This window comes from Lampetra planeri, chromosome 54 (genome assembly GCF_965212315.1).
Source record: "Lampetra planeri chromosome 54, kcLamPlan1.2.h2, whole genome shotgun sequence".
Classification (NCBI taxonomy): Eukaryota; Metazoa; Chordata; class Hyperoartia; order Petromyzontiformes; family Petromyzontidae; genus Lampetra; species Lampetra planeri.
Genome location: NC_136160.1, coordinates 5,330,102 through 5,349,918, shown reverse-complemented (window position 1 = coordinate 5,349,918; position 19,817 = coordinate 5,330,102). Strand labels below are relative to the sequence as shown.

The following is a 19,817-nucleotide window of genomic DNA, read 5'->3' as shown; positions in this document are numbered from 1 at the left end:
ACCGTTGATTACCGATTTTCGGTTCCCAGACTTGGATAACACGAAAACGGTTGTAAAGTAAGTTTAAACTCTGTCCCCACATGTGCCGCTGGCCAGGAGGTGATGGGCAGGCCTTGTTGATGTCACCAGCATCAATATTCACATTCATGCCGAGCGTGGATTGTCGGCAGGTGGTCCGTGCGGCCATCATTTTAGATGATGCCAAATAATCAACCTCAAATTAATCCACTTAACTGAATAGTCTTCAAAGCTCTCTACATTCAGGCCTCTGAGCATTAAGACAGAATTCAGCTGGCTTGATACTCCGTCGACCACGAGACCGAATGATCCACCACAAGTCTTTGAGATCATCCAGAGCAGGTGCGGCTGTTAGAGGTAATAGGTTTAGTGGCTGTGAAATAATGTACTGTGTTCAATTTAAAGTTACTGACTACACCCGGTGAGTCCAATTAATAATAATGACCTGTGACACATCAACATGTGCCCCACAAATTAACAGTAATAAACGGTTGCTGCTGTTTCAGTGATTCACACAATAACAAGTTAAGCTAAAAATAATTATTTCAAATTCGTTTATCCAACAATTAGGAGGCCTCAACATTTCAGTGGGTGCCGTTCTTCAAGACATTAACAAAGGGAAAGAGGCTCAACATCTTCACCAACCCACGCACTAACCAGCATGGTCAAATATGGCTGCGTAGCTCTTCCCCTATTGTGAAAGCTTAATACGATGCTGGGTGAAGCGTTACATCTCAGAACCATGAAACGGCGACAATTTGAGAAGGTCTTCATTCAGGAGTGGATAACGATGAGGACGTCTGAAATACTGTACATCGGAAGGGAAGAGCGGTTGTTTTTTTTTACACGTGCGCAGATAATGTCGAAAACTGTCCAGGGAGCAGATATCGGCACTGTCAGTTTTGTACTAACTCCTGACAGCAGTGCCCGACACATATGGTCACATATTTTATTTAAACTGAAAAGATACATTTAAACGGCAATAGAGATGTAGACACGGGCTACATGGGCATATGTATCACAGAGTCGAAAGGCAGCCAGAGATGGAGGGCTAAGGGTGAAGAGGTGGGATGTGGCGGACGGGTTTTTAAAAAGTTGGATATATCATAGAGTGGGAGGAAAGAACAGGAATTACGGGTGATATTTGATAGTTATTTAAAAGTTAATCATGGTGGACACGTTTTAAATAAAATATATCCTGGGTTGTCACCACATTTCTGTCAAGATCGTTTTAATTCCCAGAAGCCTGACACTTATAACCTTTTGTACTAATTTCTATTTTCAGGGGTTGTGTGTGTGGAAATTACGTGTTGTCCGTCTGTTCTTAAATTTAATTATGTGAAAGAAAACAAACATTAGCATACAAGTCGTGTTTTTTTTCCAGACGATAAAAGAAACATAATAAAGAGAAACAAAGGGCTCTGTAATAATACAAAATATGATTTTTTTTAAATGTGTTTTCTGGTAAAAAGCAATAACTCTTACAGCAGGCGGTCACACTCTCTAAATGAGGACATTCTACCCACGTTGCCAGGCTTAAGACTAATTCTGGCATCATTATCCACTTGCTGGAGGTGCGTCACGCAGACAATTTAACGATTTTGCATAGCGAGTGAATGCACTGATAGCAAGCAAAGAGAGAAAAAAAACATACGTTGGCAATCCTCATTGTTTTAGAGATACTTGCAAACACTTTTGATAACTGATATGAAGCTTGAACTAATGCTGACACTTTGGCAAGAATTAATTATTCTCATCTTCTTGGTTCTTTCGGTAAAGTCACGTAGAAGGGAAATAATAAAATAATAAAAATAAAACATAATAAAATAATTCTCACGACGTTTCGGCCACAATGCAAGCAGCCGTCCTCAGGTGAAGAACAGGTCTGTCGAAAAGACACTGTCACGTCGTGAGAATTATTTTATTATGTTTTATTTTTATTATTTTATTATTTCCCTTCTACGTGACTTTATCTAAAGAACCAAGAAGATGAATCCCTGCAGTCACGAAAGCTTTAAATCGAAATTGAATTATTCTCATTTTAGGTTTTTGTCGCACAAAAGAGAATTCTCTCGAGACGTGCAGAGATGACGTTTCCTTTTGCGGAGATGAATCGTGTTTATTGCCACATCTCCCAAACTGTATAAAATTACTGCGCAAGAGGCAAAATTAGGTCGGACGCGAACCGACCGCAATTATTTCAACTGCTGCGTTTGACCACACAACCTCGTCGCTGCAATTATCCGGGCTTAGGACCGAAAGCGCCGCGATAACAATACAGCATGAAACCTCATTTCCGTTCATTTCTACAGCGGCTTTAAATTTCGATTTAAAGCTTTCGTGACTGCAGGGATTCATCTTCTTGGTTCTTTCGGTAAAGTCACGTAGAATGGAAATAATAAAATAATAAAAATAAAACATAATAAAATAATATATTAGTTTGGAAATAATAAAATAAAAAAATGAAACATTTTAAAATATATTTTTTAATGTTTTATTTTTATTATTTTATTATTTCCATTCTACGTGACTTTACCGAAAGAACCAAGAAGATTCTACAGCGGCTGTCTATGCCGCAGCTTTAACGACTGTTCACGTACACGAGCAGAAGTGTGCTGTGCTAACGTGCACCTCAAGCTACCACATACACACACACCCCGCGTAAAACGCACAGCACGCGGACTGTTCATTCAAATAACCTCCTTACTAACACGACCGTTACGTGAATGCTAAGTGGGATTATACAGGACACATCGCTGTAAGGGATCATAGGCTGTGATCGAGACTAACTTTGAAGTAACAGAAAAATAATGGAACACGCCTGAAAGGACGTTCACCGTCGGAGATGCAGAGATGCTAGATGAATGGCTACTTGACGGGACTGTGAGATATGTCATAGATTGGAGACGCCTTCATCTCATAACGGATTGCTCCTGACTGATGATGATGATGAAATAAGACAGCTAAGCCCGAGCCGATGTTGGAAATATGAAGCCAACATCCGTACGAACATATCCGCTCAACCAAATCTGGATGAAAAAAGCATAATTTTCCTCGCTTGGCGAAATACAAGGCAATTAAAAGAAGACAAAACAAAGTACCATTTATTTTGCAAACTACATGACCGAGGTTGTGTGTCCTGCGCGCTATCTGACATTGGTTTCAAGCTTCATTAATGAGCAACGAGTTTAAAGTATATCTGTAGTAAGATTCTTAGGCACGCCACTATACTTGGCGTGCTCCAATAAATTTGCTGCGCTAAGACTGTCATATAATAATGATAATTGTTTTTTTCACCTTTTTATCTGGCAGCAAAACTGGCACCTTTTTTACAAGGAGTCATGTTTGCATTGACCACAATACCTGCGGTGTCTGAGCATTAAGACAGAATTCAGCTGGCTTGATAATCCGTCGACCACGAGACCTACTGATCCACCACAAGTCTTTGAGATCATCCAGAGCAGGTGCGGCTGTTAGAGGTAATAGGTTTAGTGGCTGTGAAATAATGTACTGTGTTCAATTTAAAGTTACTGGCTACACCCGGTGAGTGCAATTAATAATAATGACCTGTGACACATCAACATGTGCCCCACAAATTAACAGTATTAAACGGTTGCTGCTGTTTCAGTGATTCACACAATAACAAATTATTTCAAAACGGACACCTTTTTTACAAGGAGTCATGTTTGCATTGACCACAATACCTGCGATCGGAATGCAAATCAAAAAACACAACTCTGATAATGCATGCACTGTCCTTGAAATTGATTGGTCCACACCCGAGACAGCTTTTCTTAGAGCCTAGTCTCACATGGTGTTGGACCAGATGACACCAAAAGGCATACGTTTTTTTTGTTTGCATTCCAACCGCAGGTATTGTGGTCAATGCAAACATGATCTCCTTGTAAAAAAGGTGTCATGTTTTGTTGCCAGATAAAAGGGTAAAAAAACAATGATCATATTTTGCTACTGGCAAAGGAGGTTACAATGAAGACTGTCATACCCTATCATGTCTGTTAAGACACACAGTGCATCGTGGGAGCCAGCACTACAGCTATAGAACACGACGTGGTGCATTGGGGAAGGCCACTGCAAGGCAGCATGCAAATTTAACAAAATAAATCGACTGTTCTCAGTCAGCAACTGCTGATCCCACGACGGCTTTTCTGACAAAATGGGATCTCAAAACAGCCGATTCAACAACAGCTGATGAATAAGAGCTGATCTGACAACAACTGATCTGACAACAGCTGATCAGTAATAACTGACCTGACAACAGTTGATCAATCCAGCAGCTGGTTAGACAGTTGTTTATGGAGACAAAAGAACACTGTTTTTTTGAGTTAGGGTAGAAGATTTACAGTGCTGCACTGCAAGGAATCAAATTTGCTTTGGTAACAGAAGAAAACATGCAGCAATTTGTCTTTTGGATTGCAGCTTCCTTCACATTTAGGACATAAGTGAAATGTTTAAGTTATAATATTGATTAGGAGGGGTAGCGAACGCCTGCGATCCAGTGCTTATGAGGCGAGGGTTAATGGAACATGCGTATTTGCGTAACATCTAAAATGTGCTGGGCTGCAAGGTGGCCAGAATATGTCAGCACTGCAAATGTATTCTTAAAGGCCTCTGTGTGGAGTTTCGAATGTGACCCCCTCTTATGGGTGGGTTTTTATCCAAGTTCAGTAGACTTGATTAATTATCTGTGTGCGGTTTATCCAATTTGTGGATTAACCACGCACCTGAGATTTTGACATAAATTAATAACTCATGGATTTTCCCTTAACTTCAAATTAATAATCTAAAAAACAGTCATACATTGTTATTCTTGGAAATGTTTATTACAAGTCACGTGCTTAAACCGAACAAATATGCGCTCCGGTTAATCCGAAATCCCCCTGATCGTCTCTATAGTAGAGTAGTTGCATTCCTTTACAAAAGTTGGTGGAATTTTAATTATTTGTATTGCCGTGGCTAGGCTATCCACTTAGTGGGCGGAGTCTTCGGCGCGGAAGCAGGAAATTGTTATCATTGAGGACGCGCATCGATCGGTAATTTATACCAATATTTAGTGGTTTTTTAGCATAGAAATCCGCGGAAAATTGATATTTTTGGATTATCCGCAATTTTGAATTATCCACGGCCGTCATCCCTGTCATTGGCACGGATAATTAATCAAGAGTCTACTGTACTCCGTTTTCCTCTCCTGATGCTCAACACTCATTAATTAAATTGGCCAAAGTTTAATGAAGGACCCTCCTCAAAAATATTCTTGGGACTCAGTGAGGCTTTCCTGGAAAAATAAAGGGGCATTATTATTATTTTGGGAGCAGTGTTTGCAGTGCTTATTGTACTGTGCTCTTAACCGGATAACTTCAGTTTGATTCCCAATTAAGGATAACATCAATGGTGACTCATATCTAAACCAGTCCTGAGCTCTCTGCATTTACCAACTCACACTGTAAATGATTACAATTTACCAAGTATTTTTCATTTATTATTCTGCTACTTCTTTTTGTTCAATGATCACTTGCAGTTAATTCAGCACTGCATTGAAGTGGATTTGGGGAGAACATGTGCAAAGGGCACTCATGATGCTGAAGAATAATGGCCAACGTCAAAGGGTTATGATGTACGTCTGCACGCACCGCTTGTGCTAAACTGCGTCCTAGCTCAAACCGTTCCACTAATATAATTGAAAAGCAATTAAACATGTAGATGGAGGTCGATTAATCCCCGCAATGAATAATAAATGAAGGCTGGAAAAGTGAAACGCTTTAGCAAGCATGCCATGCGTTGTACATAAATCAATTGAAAGCGGCTTAGGACGGGAAAATTATATATATTTTCTCCAGAAAAATCAATCGCTCCTAAGCCACTGACTGCCCACAGATTGTCCCAAAAACAATCCAACCTAATCGAAAGCCTGACATAGCCATAGCTCAATAGACATTAGGGGAATACTCAAGCCAACAGGACTGCATTGACAGATGCACCACACTGATGGCCAACGGTGGTAAACAGAATTAAAATGAAAAATTAACTAAATGAAAAGGTCAGGGCAAAACAGAAAGAAAAAGACGCAGCCCCGCATCGAAAATGAGAAATTTTGATAATGTCAAATTTCTCAGCTGCCTGTGCAATTTGTATAAAGCAATTGTACATTTAATTTGCAAAATCCTACTTATTCCAGGATTTGTATTCGGCCGGAAATTGAATTGCAACGCTTTGCTCCATTTCTAAAATTAAAATGTAAATAAAAGGGGAATAACATTAATGAATGATGCAAAGCATAAATGTAATTGCAAGAAAATAAATACACGAGATCGCAGAGGGGAAGGAAATTCAGCGTTTGCAGAAGAGACACTTGAGGAAATAATTGCAGTCACGTTAGGTGGGGAAGAACATTAATTTTATGTTGTGCTTGGCTTCCTACCAAGCGCCTGCATTACCCGCTGAACACAGCCAGGCAGGAGTGCAAGAGGAAAACAATGGGGATCGTGGGAATTATTTTGGGTGATTTCCTGGCGCAATTATTAATGACAGCACCGTCACCGCTCCGACCCACAGAGACGCGTTTCGCAGGTCCCAACATCTGTGCCCGTGAATGAATAAATAAATAAATCAAACTGCAGCTGAAGGAATCGCCATTTTACCTTGCACTCGCGTACGATGTCATCTTTCTCGACGAGTCTCTCCTCGTAGGCTGCCAGCAGGGGAGAGAGGCGGCGCGTGTCTGTCTGTGAACACAAGTAGGCACAGGGAAGTAAATGACAAGGTGACACATTTCTCAAGACAGAACAGCAAATGGCAAGAAATGCTTTGGCATAATTTAACGCCCTGAGTAATGTGCTTTCGCAACGGCGAATGTGTTCCATTACATGTGTTGTTTAACAAATGACACGTCATTACCACGCATCCTTTTCAAGAGATCTAGTTCTATTTAAACGAGTATATCACAAGTCAAACGGTTTCGTTAATTAGATCCTTGAATCAACATTCATGCCAACCAAAAGGTGCATATTAAAGCTCAAATCATTCTTTGACGGACAGCTAGATACAGTCAGATCATCATATTTTTCTGGATTTCATTTACACGTGGAATCTGAATAATGTTGCTTGCCTCGTTACCAATCTACAGTAATCATCGAACATTAAATAAACTATAACAAACGTACACTGGCTACCAATTAAAACACTTCAAAATCAGCCTAATCTATATATATAAAATCGCAAATCTGTCTGTCTATCTGTGTGTGTGTCTGTGTGTCGCCGGACCATAAGCAGTTTCATTGGACGGCGGTTGCCCCTGGCAACGGGTAGCGACGCATTCGCTGCGGGGTGGACGCCATTTTTAATTCCCGTTAAAAATATGCGCACACATTAACACACGACTGTGAGGTAAATTCATCAAAGTTTCACGTCCTCTTCACTCCCCTCCCACCCCAATGTGTGCAATTACTATTATAGGGTCGGGAGATAATAAAATTATAGCGATTAGACAGTATTATTGTAGCGCGGGGGGGGGGGGGAACGGCACCCGTACCCAGCCTCAGCCAGATGGGCAATTTAGGCGAGGCCGGAGGCTCTGCACGGTACTAGGCCTCGACACCCACCACGCGACTCTGAGGTAAATTCATCAAAGTTTCACGTCCTCTTCACTCCCCCCCCACCACGATGTGTGCAATTACTATTATAGGGTCGGTAGATAATAAAATTATAGCGATTACACAGTATTATTGTAGCGCGGGGGGGGGGGGGTAACGGCCCCTGTACCCAGCCTCAACCGGGTGGGCAATCTAGGCGAGGCCGGAGGCTCTGCACGGTACTAGGCCTCGACACCCCACCCGTGTCAAGCGACGACTTTGTGCTATAAACTCGATATACCCGGCGTTGCCCGGGGTGAAAATACATTTAAAATCTTCTGAAAACTTTAAAACATTACATACCAATGAAAATACAACTGTGTAATTACTTTTAAACCCGACGCGCCAAGAATCGATTCTCTGAATCGCGCAAAGAAATCGAAGGTTGTAGATTCCTTTAGATTCGGACGATTCCCGTTTACTATAAGTTGGTTAAAGTCGATATAAACTGCTACGAACGGGAAATATTCGGCGTTGACCGGGGCAAAAATGTAATTAAAAACTCTCTATCATTCAAAATGTAAACCCCCAACATGCCAGGAATCGATTCTTTGAATCGCACAAAGGACTAATCGAAGGTTGTAAATTACTTTAGGATCGCGCTTCCTGTTTAATATAAGTTCGTTATAGAGTTGATATAAACTGCTACGAATGGGAAATATCCGGCGTTGACTGGGGCAAAAATATAATGGTGAGGGCGGTTGTGAGTGGCGATTGTGAGTGGTGATTAGTGAGTGGTGAGGGGAGGTTGAGTGGTGAGGGAGAGTGGTGAGGGAGAGTGGTGAGGGAGAGTGGTGAGGGTGAATGGTGAGGGTGAGTGGTGATTGGTGAGGGTGTGATTGGTGAGGATGAGTGGTGAGGGAGAGTGGTGAGGGAGAGTGGTGAGGATGAATGGTGAGGGTGAGTGGTGAGGGTGAGTGTTGAGGGTGAGTGGTGAGTGGTGATTGGTGAGGGTGTGATTGGTGAGGATGAGTGGTGAGGGAGAGTGGTGAGGGAGAGTGGTGAGGGTGAATGGTGAGGGTGAGTGGTGAGTGGTGAAGGTGAGTGTTGAGGGTGAGTGGTGATTGGTGAGGGTGTGATTGGTGAGGATGAGTGGTGAGGGAGAGTGCTGAGGGAGAGTGGTGAGGGTGTGATTGGTGAGGATGAGTGGTGAGGGAGAGTGGTGAGGGAGAGTGGTGAGGGAGAGTGGTGAGGGTGAATGGTGAGGGTGAGTGGTGAGGGTGAGTGTTGAGGGTGAGTGGTGAGTGGTGATTGGTGAGGGTGTGATTGGTGAGGATGAGTGGTGAGGGAGAGTGGTGAGGGAGAGTGGTGAGGGTGAATGGTGAGGGTGAGTGGTGAGTGGTGAGTGTGTGTATATATGTAAGGTTATTAATAAATATATTTTTCACCCGGGCAACGCCGGGTACTTATGCTAGTCTATATATATAAAATTGCAAATCTGTCTGTCTGTGTGTGTGTCTGTGTGTCGCCGGACCATACGCAGTTTCATTGGATGGCGGTTGCCCCTGGCAACGGGTAGCGACGCATTCGCTGCGGGCTGGACGCCATTTTTAATTCCCGTTAAAAATATGCGCACGCATTAACACGCGACTCTGAGGTAAATTCATCAAAGTTTCACGTCCTCTTCACTCCCCTCCCACCCCAATGTGTGCAATTACTATTATAGGGTCGGTAGATAATACAATTATAGCGATTACACAGTATTATTGTAGCGCGGGGGGGGGGGGGGGGGAACGCCACCCGTACCCAGCCTCAGCCGGGTGGGCAATTTAAGCGAGGCCGGAGGCTCTGCACGGTACTAGGCCTCGACACCCCACCACACTATAGGCCGTACATATTACTGCACAGCGGCCCAGGAGATCGTGGCTGGGGGGGGGGCAGGGGTAGCAGCCCATCTGTGTATATATGTAAGGTTATTAAGAAATATATTTTTCACCCGGGCAACGCCGGGTACTTATGCTAGTAACATGTAAAGCAATACACAAACCAAGTTGCCCCTTACATCAGAAACCTCATGCAGATCAAGCAAGAAAATAGATCACCTTGCTCCTCAACCCAAACAACCCCCAACCACCAAAAACCAAACACCACACCTCTGGAACAAACTCTATCACAACATTCAAGTCACAACAAAACACACATCTCTATATGTTTGCATACAACTAACTCATTGCCACAACTTGCTTTTATTTTTACGTCACCACATCTCCTCCGGCCGACCGCTGCCTATCATTCACGTAATTAAGCAATTAAAATTAAGTTATAAACAAATATAAAGAGTATACTTGGTTTCTCTCACCGTATAGAATTTATTATTTTCATGTTTAAGGGTGTATTTATGTGATGGCGCTTTGTGGCAGATTTGTGCCAGAAAGGCACCACGTATAAAGCCAAATAAATTTTAAGAAAAGACATACAGTATTTCCAAAAAAATAACTACAGCTGGGCAATCGACCATTTAGGTAATCAATTGCTTTAACGATAATTATCGGTTCTATGACACTAATAATCGGATAACAGAGATAATAGGTTTTCCCCTTTTTTCTGGCAAAAAACAGGTGTTAAGATATTCATATTCTTGGTTCTTTCGGTAAAGTCAGGTAGAAGGGAAACAATAAAATAATAAAAATATAAAACAATAAAATTCTCACGACGTTTTGACTGCAACACAAGCAATCATCATCAGCTGTGAAATCCACAGCAAGATTTTTTTTTTCACATTTTCTTGCTGTGGATTTCACACCTGATGATGTTGCAGTCGAGACGTCGTGAGAATTTTATTGTTTTATATTTTTATTATTTTGTTGTTTCCCTTATACGTGACTTTACCGAAAGAACCAAGAATATGAATCCCTGCAGTCACGAAAGCTTTAAATCAATATTTAGATGTTAAGATGTTAAAATACCAAACTGAAACCTTTTACAAGGAATCATGTCTGCATTAACCACAATGCTTGTGTTCAGAATGCAAACAAAAAACATACTCTGATAATATATGCATTGCCTTTGGAACTGAGTAGTCCACACCAGAGACAGCTTTCTTTTGAGCCTAGTCTCAAAACAGTGTTAGACCAGAGGACGCCAAAAGGCGTAAAGCACAAAGACTATCAGAGTAATGAGAGCTCGGGGTGAGCATCTACATCATGGGATCTCCAGATTATGTTTTTTGTTTGCATTCTGACCACAAGTATTGTGGTTAATGCAGACATGATTCCTTGTAAAAGGTTTCAGTTTGGTGTTTTAACATCTTAACACCTGTTTTGTTGCCAGAAAAAAGGGGAAAACCCTATTATCATATTTTGGTACTGGCAAACGAGATGCCATGATGTAAATGCTCGCCCCGAGCTCTCATTACTCTGATAGTGCATTGGCTTTGGGCTGTATGCCTTTTGGCGTCCTCTGGTCTAACACCGTTAGAGATGAGGCTCATGAGAAAGCTGTCTCTGGTGTGGACCAATCAGTCTCAAGGACAATGCATATATTATCAAAGTATGTTTTTGTTTGCATTCTGACCACAAGCATTGTGGTTAATGCAGACATGATTCCTTTGAAAAGGTTTCAGTTTGGTGTTTTAACATCTTAACACCTGTTTTGTTGTCAGAAAAAAGGTACTGGCAAAGGAAATCCCATGATAGAGAAATAGTTGCGGACTAAAAAAAATGTCCACCTCTGTCCCCCACACAGGTGTTGGGTGGGGGTTGGTAGCGTCACCGGCATCATAAGCCATGTCACGTTGGGCGTGGATTGTAGGGGTTTCCTGCATTCGGGAGGCAGGATATGGGGGCGACCGACAGTTTTATAGGAGCCCTATAACATTTTTAGACCATTAATATTCTTGTGTGACTAATAATCTCAGCTATAATTTTAATCCATAGTGCCTTTTCTATTTCAATTCGGCCTTCTCAACGATAGCCCTCAGCATGACAACTAATCACACCATACCATGTCTCAAAAGCATTACAGCACCTGCCCATGAATCTCTATCAATGTGGTATTTTTCATAAATCATGCCTCGCTGAGCGTACCCCCACATATTTCACACCAGCCCTATCATTCTTGCTCTCACACCACCATCAGTTGTTGTTTATATACTCTTCAAACGAAATCTTTGTGAATTATGGATGGTGCAACCTCTGAGACGAGGACAGTGGGTGCACGCACGTGTCACTCATTGTGCACGTGGTCATATGTGACTGAACCAAGACATCTCACGTGAGAATCCCTAAAGGGGCAGAGAGACAGATAATGTGTCATCTGCTTGCGCTTTGGCACTTCATCTGAGCAACTCAGAGACACTCGGTCACTGCGGACACAAAGCACTAGACTCCTGAGCCAACCAGTGGCCCTAAATGTACTTGAGGTGACTAAAGAGCATGCAAATGTATCATGGCTATGAACCTAAAACACTGATTCTCTTAAACAGGAGGAACTAGAATCGATTCCCGATCATTGTGGAAGAAACCTCCATGGTGAGGTATAGTGTGGGTACGTAAAGGTCATCCCCCCAATATGTACCCTCTATCGTGGTTACCTATTCCTCATCCCTTGCTTGCTCCTGACATTAAAATCATTCTTGTTCATACTGTTTTTAAAACAATGTTAAGCACCTTGAACAAATGCGCTTTATACATATAAAATAAGAAAATATGTGAGTGGTGTGCAACAAAAAAAATGGGGAAAAAAACTTCCATCGAAAAGGGAGAGAGGCTTCGCCTGCAATGATGGGGGTACTATGCACAGGCTGACCTTTACAATGCATATGAATGCGTGTGCGTGGGAGGATGGGTCACTCTGGTTACTGCTGTGGCCTCTTTTGTCACTAAACAATAAACTGATTGAGAATAGGTTTTCCCCTTTTTTCTGGCAACAAAACAGGTGTTACGATGTTAAAACACTAAACTGAAACCTTTTACAAGGAATCATGTCTGCATTAACCACAATGCTTGTGGCCAGAATGCAGACAATAATATATGCATTAAATTTTCATTTAAAGCTTTCGTGACTGCAGGGATTCATCTTCTTGGTTCTTTCGGTAAAGTCACGTAGAAGGGAAATAATAAAATAATAAAAATATAAACCAATAAAATATATGCATTGCCTTTGAAACTGATTGGTCCACACCAGAGGCAGCTTTCTTTTGAGCCTAGTCTCAAAACGGTGTTAGACCGGAGGACGTCAAAAGGCGTACAGCCCATAGACAATGCACTTTGAGAGTAATGAGAGCTCGGGGTGAGCATCTACATCATGGGATCTCCAGAGTATGTTTTTTGTTTGCATTTTGACCACAAGTATTGTGGTTAATGCAGACATGATTCTTTGTAAAAGGTTTCAGTTTGGTGTTTTAACTACTTCACACTTGTTTTGTTGCCAGAAAAAAGGGGAAACCCTATTCTCATATTTTGGTACTGCCAAAGGATGATGAAATAAACTGATTTTTAAAATGTAATTTTCGTGGAATCATATGTTTCGCTGTTTAAAAAATAAAACCCACTGGTCAGATTTGATCTCAGTGAATTCTGCACCCTGGGTTTCAGCCACCCACAATCAAACCGTGTATTCAAGTCTTGCAAATTTAGTGGTCTCGGCCCAGCCACCATCGAATGCATGCAAAAATATCCATCACATTAAATTCATGTATTCACTTAATTTTATTTAATCCAGCTATGAAAGTTCTAATAATTGAACATGTGATATGCAATCTGTGTGGGGCATGTGACTGGTATGACTCTAGTGTGGACAGAGATACCTATTGAAGTAACTTCATAATAAGTACAGTGGTGCCATCTTCGTAGGCCACTCTCTAATGCAGGCTGATATACTGCGTGCTGTAAGAGTTTCAAATATGCATGTATTGTTTGATGACATGACGCTGATAGCACGACTAGAATATAATTTCTTTAAAAATGTTGACTGTTATAGAAACTTGCATAATGTGCTCTGTTACAGTATCCTACAGTAAGTAAACCTACATCTTTACTCAAGGAAATGTTTATTTACTATGAATAAGTCATAAAAAGGGTACTAAAATTATACGACACTTTGAAGAAATCATGCAACGGTGCCAAAATAATAAATATTACAGAAAAGAGCAGGACTATATAAAAAGGTTGCAATTAAAAGTTAGGAAATTTTATCAATGAAAAACATAATTTTCGTTAAAGATTTCACACCGAGCTCGCAACACAATGCCATCCTTACCGACCAAGGTGGAGTTGAGCCAGACATGGGAATGACTCCAGTTTGTGTAACCTTCAAGAAAATAAATAAATAGAAATCACACACTTAAAATTTTTTCAATAAAATATACAATCCAAAATGTATCATGTACTATTATGCACTGGAAGCTATACAATGTATTTTTAAACTGGATAAATAAAGGCCTCCCAGTGCCGTCAGTCATGGCAGTTGTTTGACCATTCATCGCCACACTGGTCAGTGATGAAGAACCGGTTCAGATACCACTTGCCAATGATCTTAGCCATAGCCATGAATCAAACTCTGGTCGCTGGGTTAAAAGCTGAATGCACTAACCACTGCGCCACTGCATTCCCCACCCAAAAAATACATATACTAAATATATATTTAAATCCTGCGGTAAAACCTTGCGGGCTTAGGTCTGTGTGTGCGTGTCTCATGATAAAGCAAAGTGTGGGCGGTGAGCTGAGCTGTGCAGCTAAATCAAGCCAATAAAACAGATAAACGAGTGAGGATGAACTCCCCCCCACACCAGATGGTCTTAGCCGTCCGTGTTAGCCGCTGAGGGTGGGACGGGTTTCTTTTTGTCTATTCTTGTTGCCGTCTGCCCCCTCCCCCCGTAGCGTTTTCCCATTCCGTTGTAATGTGCACTGATGCCTGCTTTATTGAGGGCGATATTGGCACGCAAATTAATGATTGATTGATGATTGATAGACGAAACAACGTGAAGCAGGACACCTAATTAACAGACTGCGTATGACGAAATTTTATTCGCTTCTAAGCTTAAGCACTTCCCGGAGGGGGCAGCATCTTCTTAATTGGGTCATTATTTAGTGGCACAATCACCTTTTAACAAACTAGAAAAACTTAACATCTGCAACTCCCCCGCATATCAGACAAATTCTCTGCAGGGCAAAGTATTCACTCGTGTTTAAACGACCGCAGAGGTCAAACGCAACTACCAATGAAGAGGAATCAAACCTTTCACTTGTCATCATCATCATCAGCTATAATTAATCCACTGCTGGATGAAAGGCTCCCAAAGCCATCGCCATATTTGACGTTGCTACGATGTAACATTTCCATTGCATCATGGTGAAATGTGTGGCAATGCAGCCTAAGGATTGGTATCACATCACGATTTTGTTTACACCGTGACTACTGCTACATCAGCATTAGTTTTGTTCAATCACTGCTCCCAATTATGCAATCAAAATAAGCATGTGTGCTCATTAACACACCAATCAATATTTGTATACATACTGTCTCTTTGTATATTTGTCTACCTTCAAAAATAAATTCTTCAACTCAATGGGCTCTCACCTATCATAAATAAAGGTCATCTATCTCTGCAAAGCCACAATGCATAGCTATGGAGTATTTCTTACACACACATAATTCACGTCATTAATATATCTGTGAAACAAAGGTAGGCTTGAGGATAACACTAATGCTGCACCAGATATCCTCTTGAGCATGTTTTCCCTCCTTTACCTTCCACTCTGTCGTTAGTCTCATCCACCTGGCATGTTTACTTCTTGCGACGTGTCCCACCCAAGCCCAGTTAGTTTCGTTAGCAGTCAATATGATGCCTTTTAACTTGCGTATTTTCTCGAATAGATTTGTGCCATGCAGGACCATAAAGGATGGCGACAACTTGGGGAGCGCTTCATCCAGCAGTAGCTTAATCATTGTCGATGGTTAAGGAAAATTCTGGATCACCTAAAGGAATTTTAGTCCTTGGTTAGGACCATAATGCAAACTTGTGGTCAGAATGCAAACAAAAAACATACTCTGATAATATATGCATTGTTTTTGAAACTGAGTGGTCCACACCAAAGACAACTTTCTTTTGAGCCTAGTCTCAAAACGGTGTTAGACCAGAGGACGCCAAAAGGCGTACAGCACAAAGACAATGCACTATCAGAGTAATGATAGCTCAGGGTGAGCATCTACATCATGGGATCTCCAGAGTATGTTTTATGTTTGCATTCTGACCACAAGTATTGTGGTTAATGCAGACATGATTCCTTGTAAAAGGTTTCAGTTTGGTGTTTTAACATCTTAACACCTGTTTTGTTGCCAGAAAGAAGGGGAAAACCCTATTATCATATTTTGGTACTGGCAAACGAGATCAGGACATTTGAGTTCAAAGTTAGAAACTGTGACACCCTCTCTATAGCCATTGCATATGTATGAAATTAAGAAGTTATTCCACAGTGTCAATTTTAATAGCCAATTCTTTTGACAACACAATCATATGGGTACACTAATCCACCTTATTTAATACGGCGTTTAACGATCTGTAAAGCAGCCCTCCTAAAGCTAATTGAATGTCGGTATGCAGAGGCAGACACAAGCTCAGCCGTGGGCTATGTGAGCGATCCGTCATGATTTTTCTCAATTCCCCAAGGCGTGTTTGGCCAACAGATGCAAGTGAAGAGGGCCTGTGTCCAACTCAATTCTCATCTCCAGTTAGCCTCAATGGTAGAAGCAATCATTTACAAATGACTAGGACATGTGTGTACACAGTGACCTGCAATGTATTTTATTTATTCATGGTCGCATAATGTAATGAGGGAGGCTGCCTTAGTGTACCAGTTTGGAATACAGATATCAACAGTTTAATCTCTGGAGCAGCAGTCGAAAGCTGAAACAATGTGAAAGTTATATTCTTGGTTCTTTCGGTAAAGTCACGTAGAAGAGAAAAAATAAAATAATATAAATATAAAACAAGAAAAATTCTCACGACGTTTCGACTGCAACACAAGCAATCATCATGTTGTGGATTTCACACCTGATGATGATGGCTTGCGTTGCAGTCAAAACGTCGTGAGAATTTAATTGTTTTATATTAATATTATTTTATTATTTCCATTCTACGTGACTTTACCGAAAGAACCAAGAATATGAATCCCTGCAGTCACGAAAGCTTTAAATCAAAATGTGAAAGTTATTTAACAACTCACTGCCTCTGTCCACTGAGGAGTATAAACTTCGACAACACAGTTCGTCGATCGGCAGTTCGCGTGTCGTGGGGGACAAAGCGTGTTTACTCTCAACTGTTCTGATGCATCTGGCCAGCATGGAAGAGTAGGCCAACATTTCCTCACTGAATAAGCTCTCTAGAGCTCCATTCAATTTGTCGGACCTTCCGGCAGTAGTGGCTTGAGCAACCAATCGCAGGTGGTTGCAACTTCACCCTTTTTTGAACAGCGCATTGAGGTGTTCGCTCGCTCGTTTTCAATTGCGTGTAGTTTGAGTCAAAGATTATCGATCAGGTAACAGCGAAGTCTCCTGTGAACCGCATGATTGTTCTGTGTCCGCAGACGAATATTCCTGTGATCTGGGCCTAGGCGGATTGGTATAACAGCCCCAGCCTTCTTAAGAAATGTAGGGGAATGCTTCTCCTGTAAAGGTGCCCTTCATTTAGATTACAATATGACAATAAGTATTGACAATAACGTGACTTAGCGAAGACGACATTCATTGACGTATGAGCAAAAAATGTTTGTTCTGCCCATGCCAAAGTCAGTATCAATTTGTGATTTGTTGCAAATGTTTTTTTCATGCTGGACCAATAGACACAACAATAAATTAGACGTAAAACCTTTAGAGTCTCTGGCCTTAAAAACCTTACCCTACCAGGTGTGAATTTTTACTCTTTGTTTTTTTCGGTAAAATCACGTAGGTTAAAAGAAAACAGCAATTTTGCTGTGACGGTGTCACCTGAAGAAGGAAAGCTTGTGTTGCCTCCGAAACGTCGTGATTTAATTTATTTGTTTTCTTTTAACCTACGTGTATGAATCCTTGCAGTCACGAAAGCTTCAAATCTAGGTGTGAATTTACCAGCCTCAGACTATGTCCAATTACGCACAAGTTTTAAGCAGGAAAGTTAAGGTCTAGGTTTTGAAAAATTGTCTTCAATTGCACGAAACTTGTCAATGTTTCTCTGATGCCCTTTTCAACATTCGGACCATGCACACTGCGCCGGTTTGTTACGAACTTTAAAAAGAAAAGTGTTTTTGATGAAGTGTACGCAGTGAACCAATTCCCTACACAATAACAAATTTCTGTAATCTGTACCGAATAAAAGGGGTGGAGCGGTAACGCAGTGGTAAGCGCGTTGCACTACGAGCCCAGCGACCTGAGTTTAATTCCCAGCCCTGGCTACATCAGCGGCGAGTGATATCGGACCTGGTCCTGGATGAGTGCCCCACCAACACGCACTGAGCGGCATGGTTGTTCGATAAAAATAACTCCTATGACAGACACGGTGCCCGGAGGCCTTCATTAGGCAGTGGATTTACTCAATTAAAAAAGGTGGTGCCGCAAGGGAATAAAATATGTTGTGCATTCTTTCATCAGAGAAAAAAAAATCTGACTTTCATTAGTGGCAAATGACAGGCTTAATGCCGAATGCTGCGAAAAAATAACCTTATTTCTGAGCCTCGGCCCCCGTTCAGCTTGCATTCGGCTCAGCTCCGTGCTCAGACGGTGGATTGTTGCCTTGAGCTCGTCGTTCTCGTCCACCAACTCCTGGGCTTCGCGTCTCAGCTCCGCCAGCTCATCTGCGCGCAGCATGTCGTTCAACGGCAGAAAGCGGCGGGGAAAAGAAGACTGAAATGAAAAGAAAAAAATTCCTCGAGTCGTGTTTTTTTTTTTAGAGTAACAACATCAAGCGTTGACCTTATCGATCAAAAGCTGCCAACTGAAAAAAACATTTTGGCAGGTGTGAAGTAACTGAAAGGTCTCAACAGTCACTCAAACCTCTAAACAAAATATATGAACGCTGCCCCATGACAGTCTTTAAGAATATCACAGCAGAGACGCTGCAATTCAACATATTTATTTTTATATACTTTATATAGATGCTGCCACCTAGTGTCCTTTTTGGAGCTGCAGCAGAAGCCCGAATTCGCGCGCAACCTCCTGCACGCTCGCCAAACCCCACAGCGGTGTCTACGGGAAGTCGCACCTGTTTGCTCCTGCTGTCGTTCCCGCGCCAGCGACTGGTTCTCGCTCAACAGCGTGCCGTTGTGCGCCACCAGGGACTGGTTGCGGTCGCCGGCCACCCGCAGCTGCCTGGTGAGCGATCGGTTTTCGGCCGCGAGCACGTCGAGCCGCGACTTCAGCTCATTGAACATCGCCAGCGTGGGGTTCCGCTTGCTCGCTGTGGGGTGTGTAAGCACTGCCGATCGATATTCAGTGAACAAAAAATAACTGTAAAAGCAAAACAGCCGGGTGTTATCCCCCCCCCCCCATTTTCTTGCAATGGCCCCCAAAAGTGGTGTTGAATTGCACTTTTGTAAGCAGCGTACCCTGATCGGTCGATTTTTCTCCCTTGACCCTCAACGACTGGCTTCTAGAGGCAGGCATCCTCTCTCTGTTTGAACTCTGACCTGTGAATTGATAAAAAAAATGTATTCACATGCTATTTTAACAAAAATGACTGTAATGGTCTGTAAAAAATGGTATTGCAACTTCAGAGAATTTATATTCTTGGGTCTTTCGGTAAAGTCACGTGGATAGGTTCAAAGAAAATAATTAAAAAATAACAGGAAACTACCACGTTTCGATCGCAACGAAGCGGTCTTTTTCCTGAAGACGACCGCTTGCGTTGCGATCGAAACGTCGTAGTTTTCTGTTTTTTATTCTTTTCTTTGAACCTATCTACGTGACTTTACCATAAGACCCAAGAATATGAATGCCTGCAGTCACGAAAGCTTTAAGTCAAGATTCGGAGAATTTGCTTTGTAAAAATGTGAGTACTTACTGAAATGAGGCATTGGTCTGTTTGACACTGACAAGCAGACAGCCTCTTTATCCTCTCCTGAAAAAATCTCCAAATACAAATAAACATTTTTTTTTAGATGTTTGCATCACTTACTGTGATAGCAGAGATATCAAGTAGTACCATCAAAAAATGTATTTTACTCGAACAATGACACCAGTTGC

General features: G+C 41.7%; 1 protein-coding gene across 2 annotated transcripts in view; it reads right to left on the bottom strand.

The window, feature by feature from the left end:
* Positions 1-19,817, bottom strand: part of LOC144735097 (centrosomal protein of 89 kDa-like) — a 96,346-nt gene that overhangs the window by 68,878 nt on the left and 7,651 nt on the right. The window contains exons 7-12 of one of the 2 annotated variants that reach the window (XM_078617506.1): positions 19,636-19,702; positions 19,181-19,261; positions 18,838-19,050; positions 18,297-18,430; positions 13,863-13,913; positions 6,675-6,758 (exon numbers count right to left, since the gene is read on the bottom strand). In XM_078617506.1, coding sequence (XP_078473632.1) covers positions 6,675-6,758; positions 13,863-13,913; positions 18,297-18,430; positions 18,838-19,050; positions 19,181-19,261; positions 19,636-19,702 — 630 coding nt within the window. The remainder of the gene's footprint in view (positions 1-6,674; positions 6,759-13,862; positions 13,914-18,296; positions 18,431-18,837; positions 19,051-19,180; positions 19,262-19,635; positions 19,703-19,817) is intronic. The other variant, XM_078617507.1, reaches the window with a different exon arrangement.